Source organism: Pistacia vera, unplaced genomic scaffold (assembly GCF_008641045.1).
Source record: "Pistacia vera cultivar Batoury unplaced genomic scaffold, PisVer_v2 Contig1027, whole genome shotgun sequence".
NCBI classification, from domain to species: domain Eukaryota; kingdom Viridiplantae; phylum Streptophyta; class Magnoliopsida; order Sapindales; family Anacardiaceae; genus Pistacia; species Pistacia vera.
In genome coordinates, this window is record NW_022195058.1 from 363,788 (window position 1) to 381,139 (window position 17,352).

Here is a 17,352-nt window from a genome sequence, read left to right on the forward strand (position 1 = left end):
GATCCACTAGTGGCTATTGTGTATTCCTGGGTCCCAATTTGATTCAGTGGAGTTCTAGGAAGTGAAAAGTTGTTGCTTTGTTTTCTACAGAGGCCGAGTATAGAGCACTAGCTCATACAACAACTGATGTAGCTTGGTTGAAAAGTATTTTCTCTGAATTAGGATTAAACTTCACTTAAGCACCTATCATTGTAAGGAAACGATCAAGTTATGGCAGTGGAAACAAAAAATCATAAACATCATGGATCGTTCCTTAGAACCAAGATCAGGGTACAAATTTAACAATCTATGCATTAAAATCAAATATGCAGAAAAATAGTCTAGAGTTAAGAAACCATACCCATGTTTAGAGGCTCCTCCAAATTTATCACCGCATGGGTTTCGCTACCGATCCAAGGGTAGGATCGAACCACCGTTAGTCCACATGAAGATAACCTCAAGGAACTAAAGAGGGATTTGCTAGATCCTCTTTAGCCTTAAGAACCAAGAACAAAAACAAAATGAAACTTTGATTCAAGCAAAAGAAATCTGGCGTGGGAGAGAAAAAGGGGGTTGGAGTTTTGCTTTGTGAATGAATTGAATTAAAAACAATAATTTCACAAAGTGTTGCACTTATATAGTGCACACTATGCCCTATTCCATCATGGAATAGGCTTGGGTACCAACCCAAACAACCCCTATGTCCAAACAGTCCAATTTAGATATTTTAATAATTATTATTGTTATTTCAAAATATATATATATATATATAGTGCACACTATGCCCTATTCCATCATGGAATATGCTTGGGCACCAACCCAAACAACCCCTATGTCCAAACAGTCCAATTTAGATATTTTAATAATTATTATTGTTATTTCAAAAAAAAAAAAAAAATATATATATATATATATATTAACATTTAACAATAACAATGATTCATTTAAATATATGCGAACACATAATTAATTCTACGACCTAAGCAAATTTAATTGTACTGTGAAATTACCAAAATACCCTTTTCACCTAAAAAGATGAAAATGCCCTTCTTATAAAATGATTCTTAAATTATCTTCTATATGTGTGACCCATTGGCTCTTCATCATACTGGTCGTGTGTAGTATCGCGATTAACACCAATTAATTGTCTCACTACACACAGACCAAGATTGGCCCCTAGCAAGGCATCATGGTTACCCGATAGATTCGGATTCAGCAAAGCAGCTACCTGTCAATGATATGATTATTGTACAATCTAATCCTTTCATCATTCGTTATCTCAACGAGACCGAGGCATAGAAATAGTGTCAACCTCGGTTACTCTCGATATTATGTATTCAATTACTGGACCAATGACCTGAATTATAAACTGGATAGAGCAACAACTCAATCCCACTGTGGCCACAATTTTAGTGTCATTGCCATTTACTGAATCGCGCCATGAGATAAATTCCCCCATACCCGGGAGTGATGAATCCTCTGTCTATCCACCATAGTCTTGATACACTCCTTGATGCAGCCAATCACTACCGTATTGACTGCTCTGAATAGAACTGTGTTGGGCTAGTGTCAAACTACACCAATCAATGCACAAGGCGCTCCGGTGATCTCAAGTCTAAGGATCACATGCACCATCATTCATTAGAGGATTTGTTCCATAGACACTAGGGTTACCATCCATATGAAATCCTCTGATGGGTCAGTCTAGTGAACTTGCCTACAATAAGCACCCATGCTTTGCACCAGGTTGTCACCAAACAACCTTGACAAGTGAGATCAGTCACTATCTTTCTATAGGATCATTCAACACTATGATAGCCTTACCGTATTATCTATGCCCTTACTTCAGAATAATACTAGGGCTACGAAGGTTTCTAGAATGGCCACCATATGTGTTCATAGGGTTCTCACTATCAAGATTTGAAACACTTAATACCCTCATCACGGTTCTACCATTCTAAGGACATATATCAAAACATACAATGATGATTTACGCGATATAGAACAAAATGCGTTTTATTGATCAATGAACATTATTACAAAGAGTCAATTCTACAATAATTGATTGGCTCTAGGGCACCTACTCTAACAATCATCTGGTGTGACAACCTTAGTGCAAGAGCTTTGGCTACTAATCTTGTGTTCCATGCCAAGACCAAGCACATCGAGATTGATGCTCATTATATAAGAGATCAAGTCTTGGATAAGTAACTTTTAGTCCAATATGTACCTATAAAGTTGTAGATTGCAGTTATTTTAACCAAAGCACTTTCAAATGCTAAAATTCAGGAATTAAAGGAGAAACTTAATGTTATTCATGTCACTTGTTCTACTTGATTCCTTCTTGCTATGGTTCCTTTATTTTCCCAGATTTTGGTTTCTAAAGCATCTGTGATGATTGAGTTGTGTGAAGCTGAATTGGTTTACTTGTGATATGATCATCTGTGGTGGTTGAGTTACATGGCAGTTGAATTGGTTAGCATATAGCTCATCTTTGGTGCTAAACGTTGATGCTTTATTGGTAAATTCTTGCTAAAGTCAGAATGACTATAGTTTAGAAGTTCAAAATTACTGCAATTCAGGAATTCAGATTCTGAAGTTTAGAAGTTCAAAATGGGAAGTTCAGCTTGAGTGGGCATGTGAACCCTGGAAGGTTCAGTTTGAGTGGGCATGTGGACCAAAGAGTCAGAAATCAGAATATGGTGGTCTACTTACTATTTGACCAAAATGATGTCGTTTTGAAGCTGCTTAATTTGTACAGATTAGTTTTTATTTTACACAGTCTTACTTGCTACTGTTTTGCTTTACTAAACATATATAAAGTAAGCAATCCTTGTAATCTTACCGTTTATTCACTTAATCAAAGAAGTGAAGTTCATTTGGTCTTTTAAATCCCTAAAATTGACTTTCTCAATTTAGTAAGCTTACAATTAGTTCCCTTACATACATAATGAAAATCAACTTAAATAAAAGCTTTAAATTACCTTTTGCCTCTTGCTATTGAGAGGATTTTGTTGGCAACTCCTCATGTTATGTCCTAGAGTTTTATGAAACCACACCTTAGTGTTGTAGCTCTGGTCACCCTTGGTTCTTCATCAACATCCTTTTTTTCTAGACTTTTAGGTTTTCCAACCTTGCTATGTTTCATAAGGGGTATAACTTTCGACTCCCAATCGCAAGCCAACTAAGTGGGTTAGGTATGGGGTGAATGTGATCAGCATAGGTCTTCATGTATGAAGTGATGGTCAATGAAGAGTCTATATACTCTTTCATATTTGTGATGTTTCTAAAAAGCAAACAACTCACTCACTACACACAAGCGACTCTAGAGAGAAGCCATATTCAACACTCACAGGTTTGAGATTGTATATCTAAAACATAATGTCTAGTGGGAAGAAAATTCTTATCTTTTACTTCAAATTCCTCACTTCTTGGCCAGACAACATCAACACTTGACCAACTTTGAAGTAGATTTTCCTATCAACCCCATATGCAAACTCTTGACCCTTCATATTCTTGCTAAACCTAGAGACTATGTCATCATCCTCACTAGACTCCAACTTCATTACATCCTCACAATCCTCCTGGTGTTTAGACAATTTGCCCTCTCCCCGCACTTTCATTCCCTTTAACCTAACCACTTTGATTCTTCACTACACCACCACTTCCCTACCCATCCTAGGCACCATGTTCATTCCCTTCCACAGAACCAGTTCCTTGCCCAACGTCATTATCTCTATCATCATCACTTACATCACTCTAGTGGAACTTATCTAAAATACCCACTTCATCTAGATCATTAGCCTGCCTTATAGGAGATCAGAGTCACTATCATTCTCAGACTGATTAGGTACTTCTAATAAGTCTATAGCTTCAACAAAATGTAATGGTTTGGCTTCTAAACAAATCCTAATTATTCTCATGCCTTTAATCCCATAGTCCTAAAAGATGAAGTTCATATCATTATCCCTATTCAATAAGTATCTAGCCCTTGATAAGGCAACTCAGCCTCTACCTTGAACCTCTCATCAGGGTAAAATTGGACAACCTGATTCTCACCAGCCACACAATGTTTCTTTAATAAAACATATATAACTATTCTCATCTGGATCAACATTCAATATCTCGCATTGAAAACCAAGCACTTGAATTTTAAAGTTAAACGATTTTGGTTTCAGCCTACATAAACAAACACAACCAAACAAAAACATTCTATAAACACAATTCAGAACAAATAATACTAGGCAATGAGAACGTGATGTTATTATACTAGAGATCGTTAAGTACTACAAGATAGTTTTTAAGGCAAGCACTGGTTTCCAGCTAATATACCCTTAAAAACTATGGGGGGTGATGGTTGTGGGTGGTGGGGATGTTGGCAAGTGGGTGGCGGCAGTGAGAAGGTCATGATAGTTTTTCTAGGTATGGGACATTGTTACACTAGAGGTCATCAAGTAATGTTAACAATTTTTTTAAGACAGACACTAGTTTCCAACCAATATACCCTTAAAAATTGTGGGGGTGATGGTTGTGGGTGGTGGGGATGTTGGCAGGTTGTGGCAATTTTTCTAGGTACGAGGCGTTATTACACTAGAGGTCATCAAGAATTGCTAGGCAGTTTTTAAGACAGATACTAGTTTCTAGCCAATATACCCTTAAAATTGCCAAATAGTAGCAACAATAAAAACATAACCCTACCAAAAAATTAAACATGCAGTAGCAAAAACATAACCTAAACATGGCAACATATTAAACATTAGCAGCAACATCACCAAATCATTTTGTTAGCCAACACCACCCTACCACCACCACCACCCTACCACCACCACCAACACTAGTAGTGCCATGCAACACAAATAATCACCTACAACCACCAGACCACCACCCTAACCCTAATCCACCGAAAAAAACACCAACCACCAACTTACCACTACTCTAACACCACCACCACCACCACCACAACCTAAGCACTACTAGACAACCACCATCACCACCATACCCCCACCTTGCCACCATCATCACCACCACCCCCAAACATAGACCACCAACCATAACCCTAATCCACCAAAAAATTCACCTACCACAACCTACCATAACCACAAAGTCCCTAATACTAACCATAATCATTTTATCTCATTATTTTACCTACTGATTCAACACAAAGACAGGCCATATACAATAAAATGAAAAAAAAAAAAATGTGATGCGATATACCTAGTTGTAGACCTCATCGCCATAGCCTACTTTTCGTTGACCCCTCTTTTTCCTCTACCCGCCAATCGTTCTCGTTGACCCCTCGTCTTCCTCTAGCCGGCGAGGGTACTTGTTAAACCTCGTATTCCTCCATTCATCAAGCGTTCTCTTCTCATCGATACCTTGTCTTCCACCAGCCGTTAAGGTTTATCTTCTCGTCGAACTGTTGTCTAGGGTTTCAGTCTATGGAACTGGTAGGTGGCATGTTGGTTTATGGTTGTGGTTGTCGTTTCAATTTCATCAGTTTAGGTTTGTTGTTTGGTATTTGCGAAACACTAATGAAAGAGATGATAACTCAATCGCATTTTTTATGATGGTTTCTATGTTGGCAACAAGTATGGTGGTCTGTTGGTTGAAAGAGGTGTTTGTCATTTGGTTTTCGTCAGTTTAGGATTGTCATTTGGTATTCTCAAAACGCAAATGACAAAAATGATAACTCAACTGCGTTTTTGATGAGTTCTGTGTTGGCAACGCATATGGTGGTCTGCCGGTTGAAGTTGGTGGTTGTCATTTGGTTTTCTCTGGTTTACAATTTTGGCTTGGATTAGAGAAATGCGAATAAGAGAGTTGTGTTGTATTCTCATTAATCTAGCCGTCAAAAGTAACCTTGTTGTACATGTTTCACTACTTTTCCTTAGGAGTTGACATTTTAATTTCAAATTAGAGTCAATGATCAATTTACCGTTCGACTATTACTAGAAATGATTCTATAAATTTAAGGGTTGAAATTTGTAATTTATGAAACCACGGGTGGGAACTTGTAGATTTGCCAAACCTTGGGTGGGTAAACGTCTTTTGCTCTTTATTATAACCCTACTTTCAATTTCAAATCTTACAAGTATATTTGGAATCATACAAAAAGTTACATAAATTAAACTTAATAAACTATATAATTAATCTGAAATCATTAGTAATAATTAATAAATGTCAAGAAGTTACATATATTCAATTATGTTGAAATCTAATCAGACAAAAGCTAAATCTACATGTAAAGATTTATTTTGAATACAAATTTATACATTTGATATATACTTGTTCGCAAATTACCAAGAATATTATAATTAAAAGTAGAAATATCATTATGGATTTTCATTACTATATAAACACATGAATTATAGCATAACAAATTAACCAAGATCAAATATAAAAAATAAGTAAATATTAAAATTTTCAAAGCTTCTTCCTTGACCATGGAAGAAAAATATATAATTATGGTATAAAGAATAAAGGACATAATTTAAGAAAATAAGATTATAAGGAAAAATATTAAGAAAATAACTAAGGGAAATATTACTATGATAAAAAGAATTAAGCAAAAAGTTTATTTGATCAATACCTTGATGGTCATTATTTTGTTTAACCATTTTAAAGTTTTATTATCTTTGTTTTCTTTATTTGGAAAAAAACATACATGTATTTTTCTAATAATTTTAAAAATTTCATAACGTATTTAAAATCAATCATACTCATCCATATTCAAGATAACTCAAAAATCCAAATTATCCACATTCAGTTTCTCTTAAATAAAATTAGAAAATTGTTTTTAAGAGGTTATAATAGTAAAACCTTAGCTTTAATGATACTCTATATAGGAATAAACTCTACATAGTCATAAAAAAATTTTGTCTCAATTTGGGATAGTTATAAATAAGAATAAATTCCACATTATAATAAGTTATAATTTTTCTAATTTCCGTCTTAAGGAAAGCTACCTCCATATAGTAATAATTATTTGTATACTACCAAAAAATATATGTTATCTTACATTAAAAGTTTAAGATGAAATAAAATATTTATCTAAAATTATTTGAGACAATGATTTATATTTTAGAGTTGTTACCACATCTTTTACCTTGTTAGTATATAATAACTTGCTAACATGGACACCTTCTTGTTAAAGCCAAAATATTTTTAGCTTCCCAAGCATGTTTAGAGTTACATGACATGAAACTTTTTTTATTTCCGTACTAGCATCTTTATGATTATTTCCTTTATTTTCTTGTCTAATTATAGCAATGATTTCTTCTTCGGTTAAAACATACATGATTTGTTGCTCATTTGAATGATCGAGAAAGACATTAATATTCATTCGATTAGTATAGTGAAGTTATCGAATCTAATCACTTAATTTTGCAATGACTTTTATTTTTCTTGTTCACTTCATTTGTAACTTGCAATTCATCGAAATCGAGGGTCCTAATTTTGCTCATTTGAATGATCGAGGAAGACATTAATATCCATTTGATTAGTGTAGTGAAGTTATCGAATCAAATCACTCAATTTTGCAATGACTTTTATTTTCCTTGTTCACTTCATTTGTAACTTGCAATTCATTGAAATCGAGGGTCCTAATTTTGCAATGCTTAAAACCATTGACAATTGTATGTGGCTTCACATCAATTGATCATGCATCAACCGCATTTATAATTCCATCAATGACACTTATCTTTGCTAGTTTCAAGACACGATCTTCTATCCATTTCAAAAGTAGGCAACTGAAACGTTGAATTGAAATCCTAATACTACTAAAATATGAATTGAAATCTTAATATTGTACTACTAAAACATGAATTAAAAAATAAGGCTTCGTTTGGTTCACATTTTTACGTTTTTAGGAAAAGTTTTTTGAAAAAGTTAAAAAAAAGTTGAATTGGGCGGGTATTACGATGTAGGATTTACAAATTAATAAAATACCCCCTATGTTTGTTTTTTTACAAAACACCCCTATAATAAAACATTAAAAGTTAACCAAAACACCCCTAACCCACCCATCAAATACAGATAGCCGGCCACCACCACCGGAGGATGGCCGGAGTCGCCATATTGGTGCATGACCGGCTGGATCTTGGCGGTCGTGTGCCGATATGGCCTTTTCCTGCTAGATCCACGGTGGATATGGCCGTCCATGACGGCCAAAGATACGACCGTCGTCGATGGTCAACGACGACCATATGTTGGCCGTTGTTGGCGACTGGTTACGGCCTTAGATTTGACCGTCAACGGCCAGATCTTTGGCCTTAGATCTGGCCTTTTCCAGCCAGATCCACCGTGGATTTGGCTAGAAAAGGGTAGATCGGCGCACTATCAGCAAGATCCAACCGATAGTGTGCCATCCTACCAGATTCGGGCCAACTTCCGACAGTGGTGGCCGAAATCTGGTATAATGTGGGTTTAGGGGTATTTTTGCAATTTTGAAAAAAAATATTTAGGGATATTTAATTAAATTAACAAATTTAGGGGGGTTTAAAAAAAGTTGAATAATATTGGATAATATTGTGAGTTTTTGGGTATATTACTGTTTAACTTTATTGGGAATACTAAAAGTAGTATCCCCAAACTTGAGCCAAACGAAGCCTAAGAAATCAAAATTATAATTTTTGTAACTACACCTCCATTCAGTTGTAACCTCCTCATATTAATAAAATTAGTTAGTCCTACCATTATGACTATAGAGAGGTTTTACTGTATTAAGATTACTTATCATATATATGCACAAAAAAATGTGAGTTTGGTCCACACAATAAATATTATGTTAAAACTCTTAAGAAGTAAAATTATAAAATACATATAAATAAATAAACTGGATCCACGGCCATGTCTTGCATCCAATCATAGGACCCAGACTTGGTATTTTTCAAGCGTAGGTGTGGCCCTTTTATCAAGCCTTTTTGTATATGCCGAAACTGCAGATCCGTAATATAAGAATGTTGCTAAGTACACTACAAAAATATTTCCCTTTACTCAATTAAATGAGTTAATGACAAAAGAACCCCACCACCGCGCCGCCCCGCCCCGCCCCCCCGCACAAAAAAAAAAAAAAAATTCCTTCGAAAATTTTGAAATAGTAGAAATTCCCTTACTGTTAATAAATTGTTAGTGAGCCATTAAAAAGTAAAGATTATCAAACTACCCTCCTATTGTATAGGAGGCCGATTTTTGTTATTTCCGAAATTTCAGAGGAATTATGTTATTTATATCATACTTAGGGGATTAAGTTATTAACTCCAATTAAATCATTAAAAAGGCAAATTTACATCTAATTACACTAGGAATTCTCCCAGTTGGACGTTAGGCTCTGACAACAGAAAAATTGAAAGAAACTAATATTAAACAAAAATAGGTAATTTTGAAAATTTTGGTTTAATTTAGAAGTTTGTCACCCAATTCAAGCCCTCTTAAATAGAGCTGTTCAAATCCGGATATCCGATCCGAATAGGGCTTTTCCTGATCCGATCTGAATTTTTGGATCAGGCTATATATTGATCCGAATCCGATTCGAATTATGTGGATATCCGATTTTACGGATATTCGATTATTCGGATCGGATAATCAGATATCCAAAATTTATTCGAATTTTAAGATTTTCTTATTAAAATCAAATAATTCAATCCTTAAGGCTAATAATGCTCCAAAGCCATATTGCAAGGACATAGGCAATCCGTCACCAATTAGAATGTGTCACATTTCATAGGAACAACATCAAAGTGAATAATAATAATAATCTAAGATGCAAGCAGTTTCAATGAACTACAAACATAAGCAGCACTGCAGCACAGAGGAAACCCAAAGAGCATAAATGCTCCTGTGGCATTTACATCAAATTAGGGAAACACCTTAACTTAAATCAGACCAAGCCTCTACACTCCATTCGCCATCACAGTAAGTAAACGCTTGGATGAGTACAAACCCAATCGGCACAGTTTGAATCAAACCCAGCCTCCATCAACCTTGTAATAGGTTCAAAACACAAATCAATAATTCAATACTAATGAACAAAAGAAGGTTTGTAACCGGGACAAAGAGAGAAGGCACCATATTACGGTGCCATTAACATCAAACTCAAATCAACATCAAAACAAAACACCCATCAAATTGTAACATTAACAAACCATCACCAACAATAATAAAGAAATAAGCACCACGAAATCATACCAAGCTATTATGGTGTGGTGGCAGTCGCACTAGGCTGTGACAACAATCGATTTGGGGCTTCAATCGTCAGAGAGACTGAGATCTGACAGTGTTTGAGCGAGAGAGAGTGAGACACCGAGAGAGTTGAGAGTGTTCGAGCGAGAGAGAGTGAGACATCGAGAGAGTGGCTGACTGACTGTGTGTCTGTATGTGCGTGTTCGAGGGAGAGAGTCAGAGAGTTGAGGAAGAGAGACAAAGTGAGATTGAGATGAGAGTGAAAGGCTGTGCGTGTTTGAGCGAGAGAGACAGTGAGAGACTGAGACGACAGACGAGATCTGGTCTAAGAGAGTGAAAGGTTGTGCTTGTTTGAGCGAGAGAGACAGTGAGAGACTGAGACGACAGACGAGATCTGGTTTGAGAGAGTGAAAGGTTGTGCTTGTTTGAGCGAGAGAGACAGTGAGAGACTGAGACGACAGACGAGACCTGGTCTGAGAGAGTGAGACCGTGACTCCATGAGAGGCTGTGCGACTGTGCGTGAGTCGTGACTGCGTGTTCCTGTTCGAGCGAGAGCTGGGAGAGACAGAGAGTGAGAGAGACAGAGAGTTGACTTAATTGTGTTAGAGTTACTGAGTTAGACTGTTAGTGTTAGGGTTAATTTAATTTTTAAAACTCAAAACGACGTAGTTTTGTAAAATTCGGATTGGATACGGATATCCAATTTTTTAATAATCCCGATCCGAATATTCGAATTTTGCTAAATTCCGATCCGTATCCGATCCGAATTTTAGGATATCCGATTTTTCCAGAGCGGAGCGGAGCAGATAGGATCGGATATTGGAAATCGGATTTTTTTGCACAGCCCTACTCTTAAGTTGCCATTTTGATCCCAAAAATAAATTATTTGGTTGAAAATTATATATATACACACGTAGCCAGGATTCTGAGTCAGTTGGTTCAAAACATCAAAATTGATAAATTTATAATAAAATATATACCGAAATAATAAACATAAAAAATGTATTTTTAAAAGTTATATATATATATATATATATCAAATTATCAATTGTATAATTGTCCTCGACGATTTTTTATATTTTGAAAACGTTGCATAATTGTTACATTAACAATTCCATCAAATATCTCTCTCTCAATATATGTAATAAGACAATCATTTAACAATTGATCTCCTATTCAATTCTGTAGTTGATTTTTTACAGTCTTCATCGCAGAAAAATGCTCTTTTAACACTTTCAGTTGCAACAGGTAATATCAATGCTAATTTCACAAAGTAAATAAATGAAGTGATATAAAACATTTTTCTTTGTTTGAACTAACTTTTCAGCAAGAGTACCGATTCCATTTAATGTCAAAAATCATTATTAGAACGTATATAAAAAATATAAGTATCTAACCACTACAACAAAATTGTTCTATGATAACATGCCAAAAGGGCTACTGTAGATAAATAGTAGCATTTTTGAGCAAGGTGTTACAGTCCATGTTACTAAAAAAATGAGGCTTAGGTAACACTTTTTGCATGTTATGTTATTAATAATTATTTAAATTTTATTGTTGAATATATTATAGCACTAGTTTGTAGTTACAGATGATTTTAGTGAACACTTCGTAAATGTTATAAATTAATTTTTGTAACATTCTTAAATTGTTATAGCTTACTTTTTTGTAACATTCTTAAAATATTATAGATTTGTAATCTATAACATTTTTAAAATGTTGTAGATAAGTTTTTTGTAACATTGTTAAACTTAAAATGCTATAGAATAATTATCAGTAAAAATATAATATAAGAGAATATGAGAGGAAATGAAGAGAAGTAAAAAGTTAAATGACATTAAAATTGTAAAATCTATAAAACATTAATACTTTTTTGAAATTTTTGAAAAGTCAATAAGTGAGTTTATAAAAAAGAAAAAAAAAAATTATATTAGATACAACTTAAAGTATTAACAGCATCATTCTTAATTAAAATAAAAAAGGTCCATTCTTAAAAGTTGATGTTGCCAATGCCACATGCCGAGATATTTCATTTATTGTTTTAATTAATTAACCCTTAGGAATTAACACCAAAATTAAGTTTGATTTCCTCCATGAATAATGGAAATTAAATTGTTTCATACGTGCTTCGTCCATGTGAACTTTATATTAATCATAAACTAATATGAGAGAGACTTAATCAAGGATCATAAATTAATAAACATCACACACACACACACACACACACACACACACACACATATATCAGAGAAACTACAAATGAATAACACTCCCACTATTGGAACCAAGCTCAAGCAAGAGCACTCAAACAATGCAGATAAAGTACATAAATCATCGGCAACAAGTACATATATATATATAATTCAAGGATCAGTGGTTGAGTGCGTAGGAATCACAGGGAAGTCCTTGGGCAATGTGGGCTTAGGAGGATCAGGCAAATGAGGAACTGCTGGCAACTCTGGCACTTTGGGTAGTTCAGGTATTTTGGGGAGCTCAGGCTTTGGGAGCTCAGGAATTTTAGGGAGCTCAGGCTTCGGAAGCTCAGGTAACTCAGGTTTTTGTGGCAATTCAACCTTAGGCAATGGCGGGAGCTCAGGCAATTTAGGCTTAGGTATCTCCGGCAATGGAGTCTCTAAAAGATGACGAGCACCCATTATATAAGCATTGTAGCTTAAGGAAGACAAAGTTATTAGCAAAATTGGTAAGATAAATGATGGGACACGGAGAGTGGCCATCGTTGAATCTGATTATGTATAACAGTATAGAAGGCTTGATTGAGTTGAAAAGATGTTAAAGTGATGAGTTTGTGGAATGATTTTTCATGTGAAGTGATTAGCTTTTTATAGTTATGGGAGGTGGAGAACAGGGGATTTGGAGCTCTTGGGTTGGTAGACCAAAAAGAAGAATAATGAAAAACGAAATTAATTAGAGAGAAACTTGTAGTTAGTTCAACTTCTCACCTAATATATATTATATATATTACGAATTCTGGATTTACATCATCATCACTATTCACTAGCAATGTCGTGTTCAATTTAAAATGGAAAATATAAATATTTAATTAGATATAAAGAACAAATATATTAATAAATGTTATCAAAAGAGAACTTTAATATAATATTAGAAATAATATAGCAATATTTTTAACTCAAGGTCCAACGTAATTGCCTAGGTGCTCCTTCAGCTGTCTGGATCAAGAAAAGATTATCAATTTATAGGTAGTAATGAACCTAGTTAAACTTATAATAATGAAACAGACCGCTATATTAGTTAGCAAATTACAATTGGGATTTGGTGAATGGTTACTGGTATAACGTATTAAAGGCAAAATTCCTATCCATCTATATATATATATATATATATATCATAATTCCATTTAAATTATAATTAACCAGTTCATTCTAACTAACCATAACTACATTTGACTTTTTTCTTGTGTAGGTTGGATGAGCGGTAAACTAATTAAGGGTGTTTCCCACAATACACTATGCCTTAAATATCAACAATCTGATTGACCTAGCCTCACAGATTTCTGGTAAAAACTTTCACTACTCAAATTTTAAGAAACTCTTTGTTTGATTGCTTAAGATGGCATTCTTCTTATTAAGAATGGCCTCCAGGAATTTCTTCATCTTATCTATTTTTGTTGTTTTGACAACATTTTCTTCCATGGATGTAGGGCTAGCAGCTCGTCATCTATTGCAATTGGCACCTTTGCCTACGTTGCCAAATTTGCCTAAACCATCGGCATTGCCACCTTTGCCTTCAGTGCCTACACTGCCACAACCTACGTTGCCAACATTCCCGACCACACAACCATCTTTGCCAAACCCTACATTGCCACCACTTCCTTCTATGCCTACCATACCTTCTCTTCCAAAACTCACTCTCCCACCTCTTCCAAGCATGCCTTCCATCCCAACTACAATTCCCTCTATTCCTTTCTTCTCTCCACCTCCTTCAAATTAACCACAACTCTTGAATTTGTCCGAGTGCTCCCTAGTAATATATATTGGTGCGATGTGTCCTAGTATCTTGTCATATTGGTTTGTTTTATATAAATTTACATTTGAGCAGCTTGTGCTGTTTATTGATTATTTCTTATTTGCTTAAGTTTTATGGCATAATTAGTACGTCCCATCTACTATGTTTATTTATAGATGAATGGGAGTTTCAGATTGTATTGTTGCTTGTATATTATATGAGTTGTTACTAAATAAATAAAAAAATAATAATAATTTACATTACATTTTTATCATCTTTTCTATATACCGAAACAAAGAAAATAAAAATAAAAAAGAACTAGAAAGAGGCTATTAATTTTATTTTAACTTATAAATAAGCTTTTGCTTTGCAAGAAAGTGATTTCAAAAGTAGAAAGAAATGTATTTGCAGAAAAATATGTCTAGTCTTTTTGTATATGCCGAAAATGCAGATCCTTTATATACGAATATTGCTAAGTACACTTCAAAATATTAATCACTCAATAAAACCATTAAAAAGGTAAACTGATTTCTAACTACACCTGTATTTCTTCTAGTCGGACGTTAGGGTACGTTGACACAAAAATTATTGATAGAAATTAATATTAAACAAAAATAGGTAATTTTGGTAAAATTGGTTTAATTTAGAAGTTTTTCAATGATTTTTTGGTTGTAATTAATTAATAAATTATTTAGTTTTAATAAAAATGTTACATATTCATTATAAAATAATAGTGTAGAAAGAATAAAAATAAGATTAAAAGAAAAGAGTAAAATGTTCACAAGAGGTAGAATATATATAAAAGTTATTGAGGTTCGATTACAAATAACTTAATTTTTAACTCAATTTAAAATACTAATTAATACATAATTACTGATAAATCATAATCCAAAAGTTTAAAAGGTGATGAGGTGACATATAAAAATAACCACTTTCAACTATCCGTATACAACCATTAGATTGAAGCAAATCATCATTGACAAAATTAAGTTAATATTTTTTTTGGGTTTATTAAAAAAATAAAATCTTATTAGATAAAATGTTAAAGTTCTAACACCATCATTCTTAATTAAAATAAAAAAGGCCCATTCTTGAAAGTTGATGTTGCCAGTGCCACATGCAAAGATATTTCATCTACTGTTTTAATTAATTAACCCTTAGGAAGGAATCAACACCATAATTAAGTTTGATTTCCTCCATGAATGAAAATTAAAATATTTTATACGTATCCATTTGTGTGAACTATATTTTAGTTGTTAATTAACCACTGTTGGAGTTGTCGACTACTTCAGCATTAATGGGTAACGGAGACGCACTCGGGGGTCCCGCTGACCGGTCAGCGGGCGGGTGTCTCGCTCCCCGGTGAGCAGACGGGGGTCGCGGGGGCAGACGCACCCCAGCCGGTAGGCGGTTTTGGGCTTTTCCATGTATAACCGCTGTAGCATTTCTTTTAAGTTACTAATTCTTTATTGGGTTGGGCTTAGGAATATGAATCCTTGTAAAACTAGGTTTAGTCTCTTAAACCTAGTATATAAACATTCTTTTCTCTTGTTATGTGTATGAGAGCAATTCATTCATTGTAAACGAGAGAGGTAAGGCATATTGCAACAATATTGACTTAGCTGGACGTAGCCCACATTGGGTGAACCAGGGTAAATCACGCGTGTTATTTTCTTTGTTTACTGTTTGATTTGTTTTACTATTTTATTTTGTTCCTATTGTTGTCTCTATTTCATTCAATTGGTATCAAAACGAGGTTTTGTTAGATTGTGATTTAGAGATGGCAGGATCAAAGGTTGAGATTGAGAAGTTTGACGGCAAACGCTTCGAGCTTTGGAAACTACAGATGAAGGATCTACTCGTTGATAGGGACCTGTGGGGTGCAATTGTGAATGATAGGCCGACAGTCGGGACTGCCGTTGTTACGACGAGTGAAACGTTTGGAACTGCATTGTCAAGTACGCTTGGGTCTAAACCTGCTGAAGGAGAATTATCAGCGATTGATCGTGCCGCACTTGTGAATGGGACACGATGGATCGGAAAGCCAGAGGTTTGATTCGCATTTGTCTTGAGGACTCTGTTCTAACGAATGTGATGGATCAAGATACGGCTAAGGGTTTATGGCAGAAGGTAGAAAATATGTATTTGAGTAAGTCTTTGGTGAACGTGCTGTTCCGTCGCAAGAAACTCTATAATCTCTGTATGCATGATGGGGATTCTCTTGCTGCACATCTGGATGAGTTTAATACTCTAGTGAATCAACTGCTAGCCACATGTACAACTCACCGAATCTGAGAAAGTGGTAACATTGTTATGCTCGCTGCCTGATACGTGGGACAATCTGATTGTTGGGATTGGTGGTGGAGGATTGACACAGATGTCGTGGGAATCTGTATGTTCCATATTGTTGGTAGAGGATATGCGGCGAAGAGGTTCAGAGGGTTTGTCTGGGGATGCTTTAACTGCTAGGGGACGAAACCTTGATAGGAATTCTAATAAGTTTGGCGACAGGGGAAAGTCGCGAGGTAGATCTAAGAGCAAGGATAAAAGTAAGATTAAATGCTGGAGATGTCAGGAATTTGGGCATTTTAAGAAAGACTGCAGAAACAAACTAGTGAAGGGGAGGGAAGCTGAAATTTCGTACAAACAGGAATCAAATGGTGATATGTATGTGGCTGCTACATGTATGGCTGGAGCAGACTAATCAGTCTGGTATGTTGATACTGGTGCGTCATTCTATATGACACTTCACAAGGAATGGTTTTGTGAGTATGAGACATACAATGGAGGAAACGTTATGTTAGGAGATGATACTGCTGTGAAGATTATTGGCCACGGGAAAATCAGGTTGAGGTTGCATGATGGTTCAGTGAAGACGCTCCCTGAAGTGATGCACATCCCTGGTATGAGTAGAAATATGCTCTCTGTTGGAACAATGGCTGACGCAGGTATAGTATTCAATTGTGACAGAACATCCTGTAAGATGACTCGGGGATCTATGGTTATTGCACGAGGAGTTCGACATGGTACACTATACAGGCTGCAAGCATCAGTTGTAAGAAATTCCTCTTTGGGTGGTTATGTTTCGGAAAAGGAGGCTGAAAAAGAAATTGATTCTGCAACATTGTGGCATCAGCGAATAGGGCACATTGGAGAGACGGCTTTGTCTACTTTGGTGACTCAGAATATGGCTGAAGGTATTCCTAACTG

The 17,352-nt window shown here is 35.1% G+C and overlaps 1 protein-coding gene across 1 annotated transcript; it reads right to left on the reverse strand.

Annotated features, from left to right (window-relative positions):
- Window positions 1–12,521: 12,521 nt before the first annotated feature.
- On the reverse strand, window positions 12,522–12,893 carry LOC116123160 (protein PELPK1-like). Its single transcript, XM_031408972.1, has one exon. The coding sequence runs from the start codon at window positions 12,891–12,893 to the stop codon at window positions 12,522–12,524; it is 372 nt and encodes a 123-aa protein (XP_031264832.1).
- Between the last annotated feature and the right edge of the window lie 4,459 nt (window positions 12,894–17,352).

Excerpts from the sequence above, each read along its gene's own strand:
- LOC116123160 (XM_031408972.1), bottom strand. The coding sequence starts at position 12,893 with ATGGCCACTCTCCGTGTCCCATCATTTATCTTACCAATTTTGCTAATA.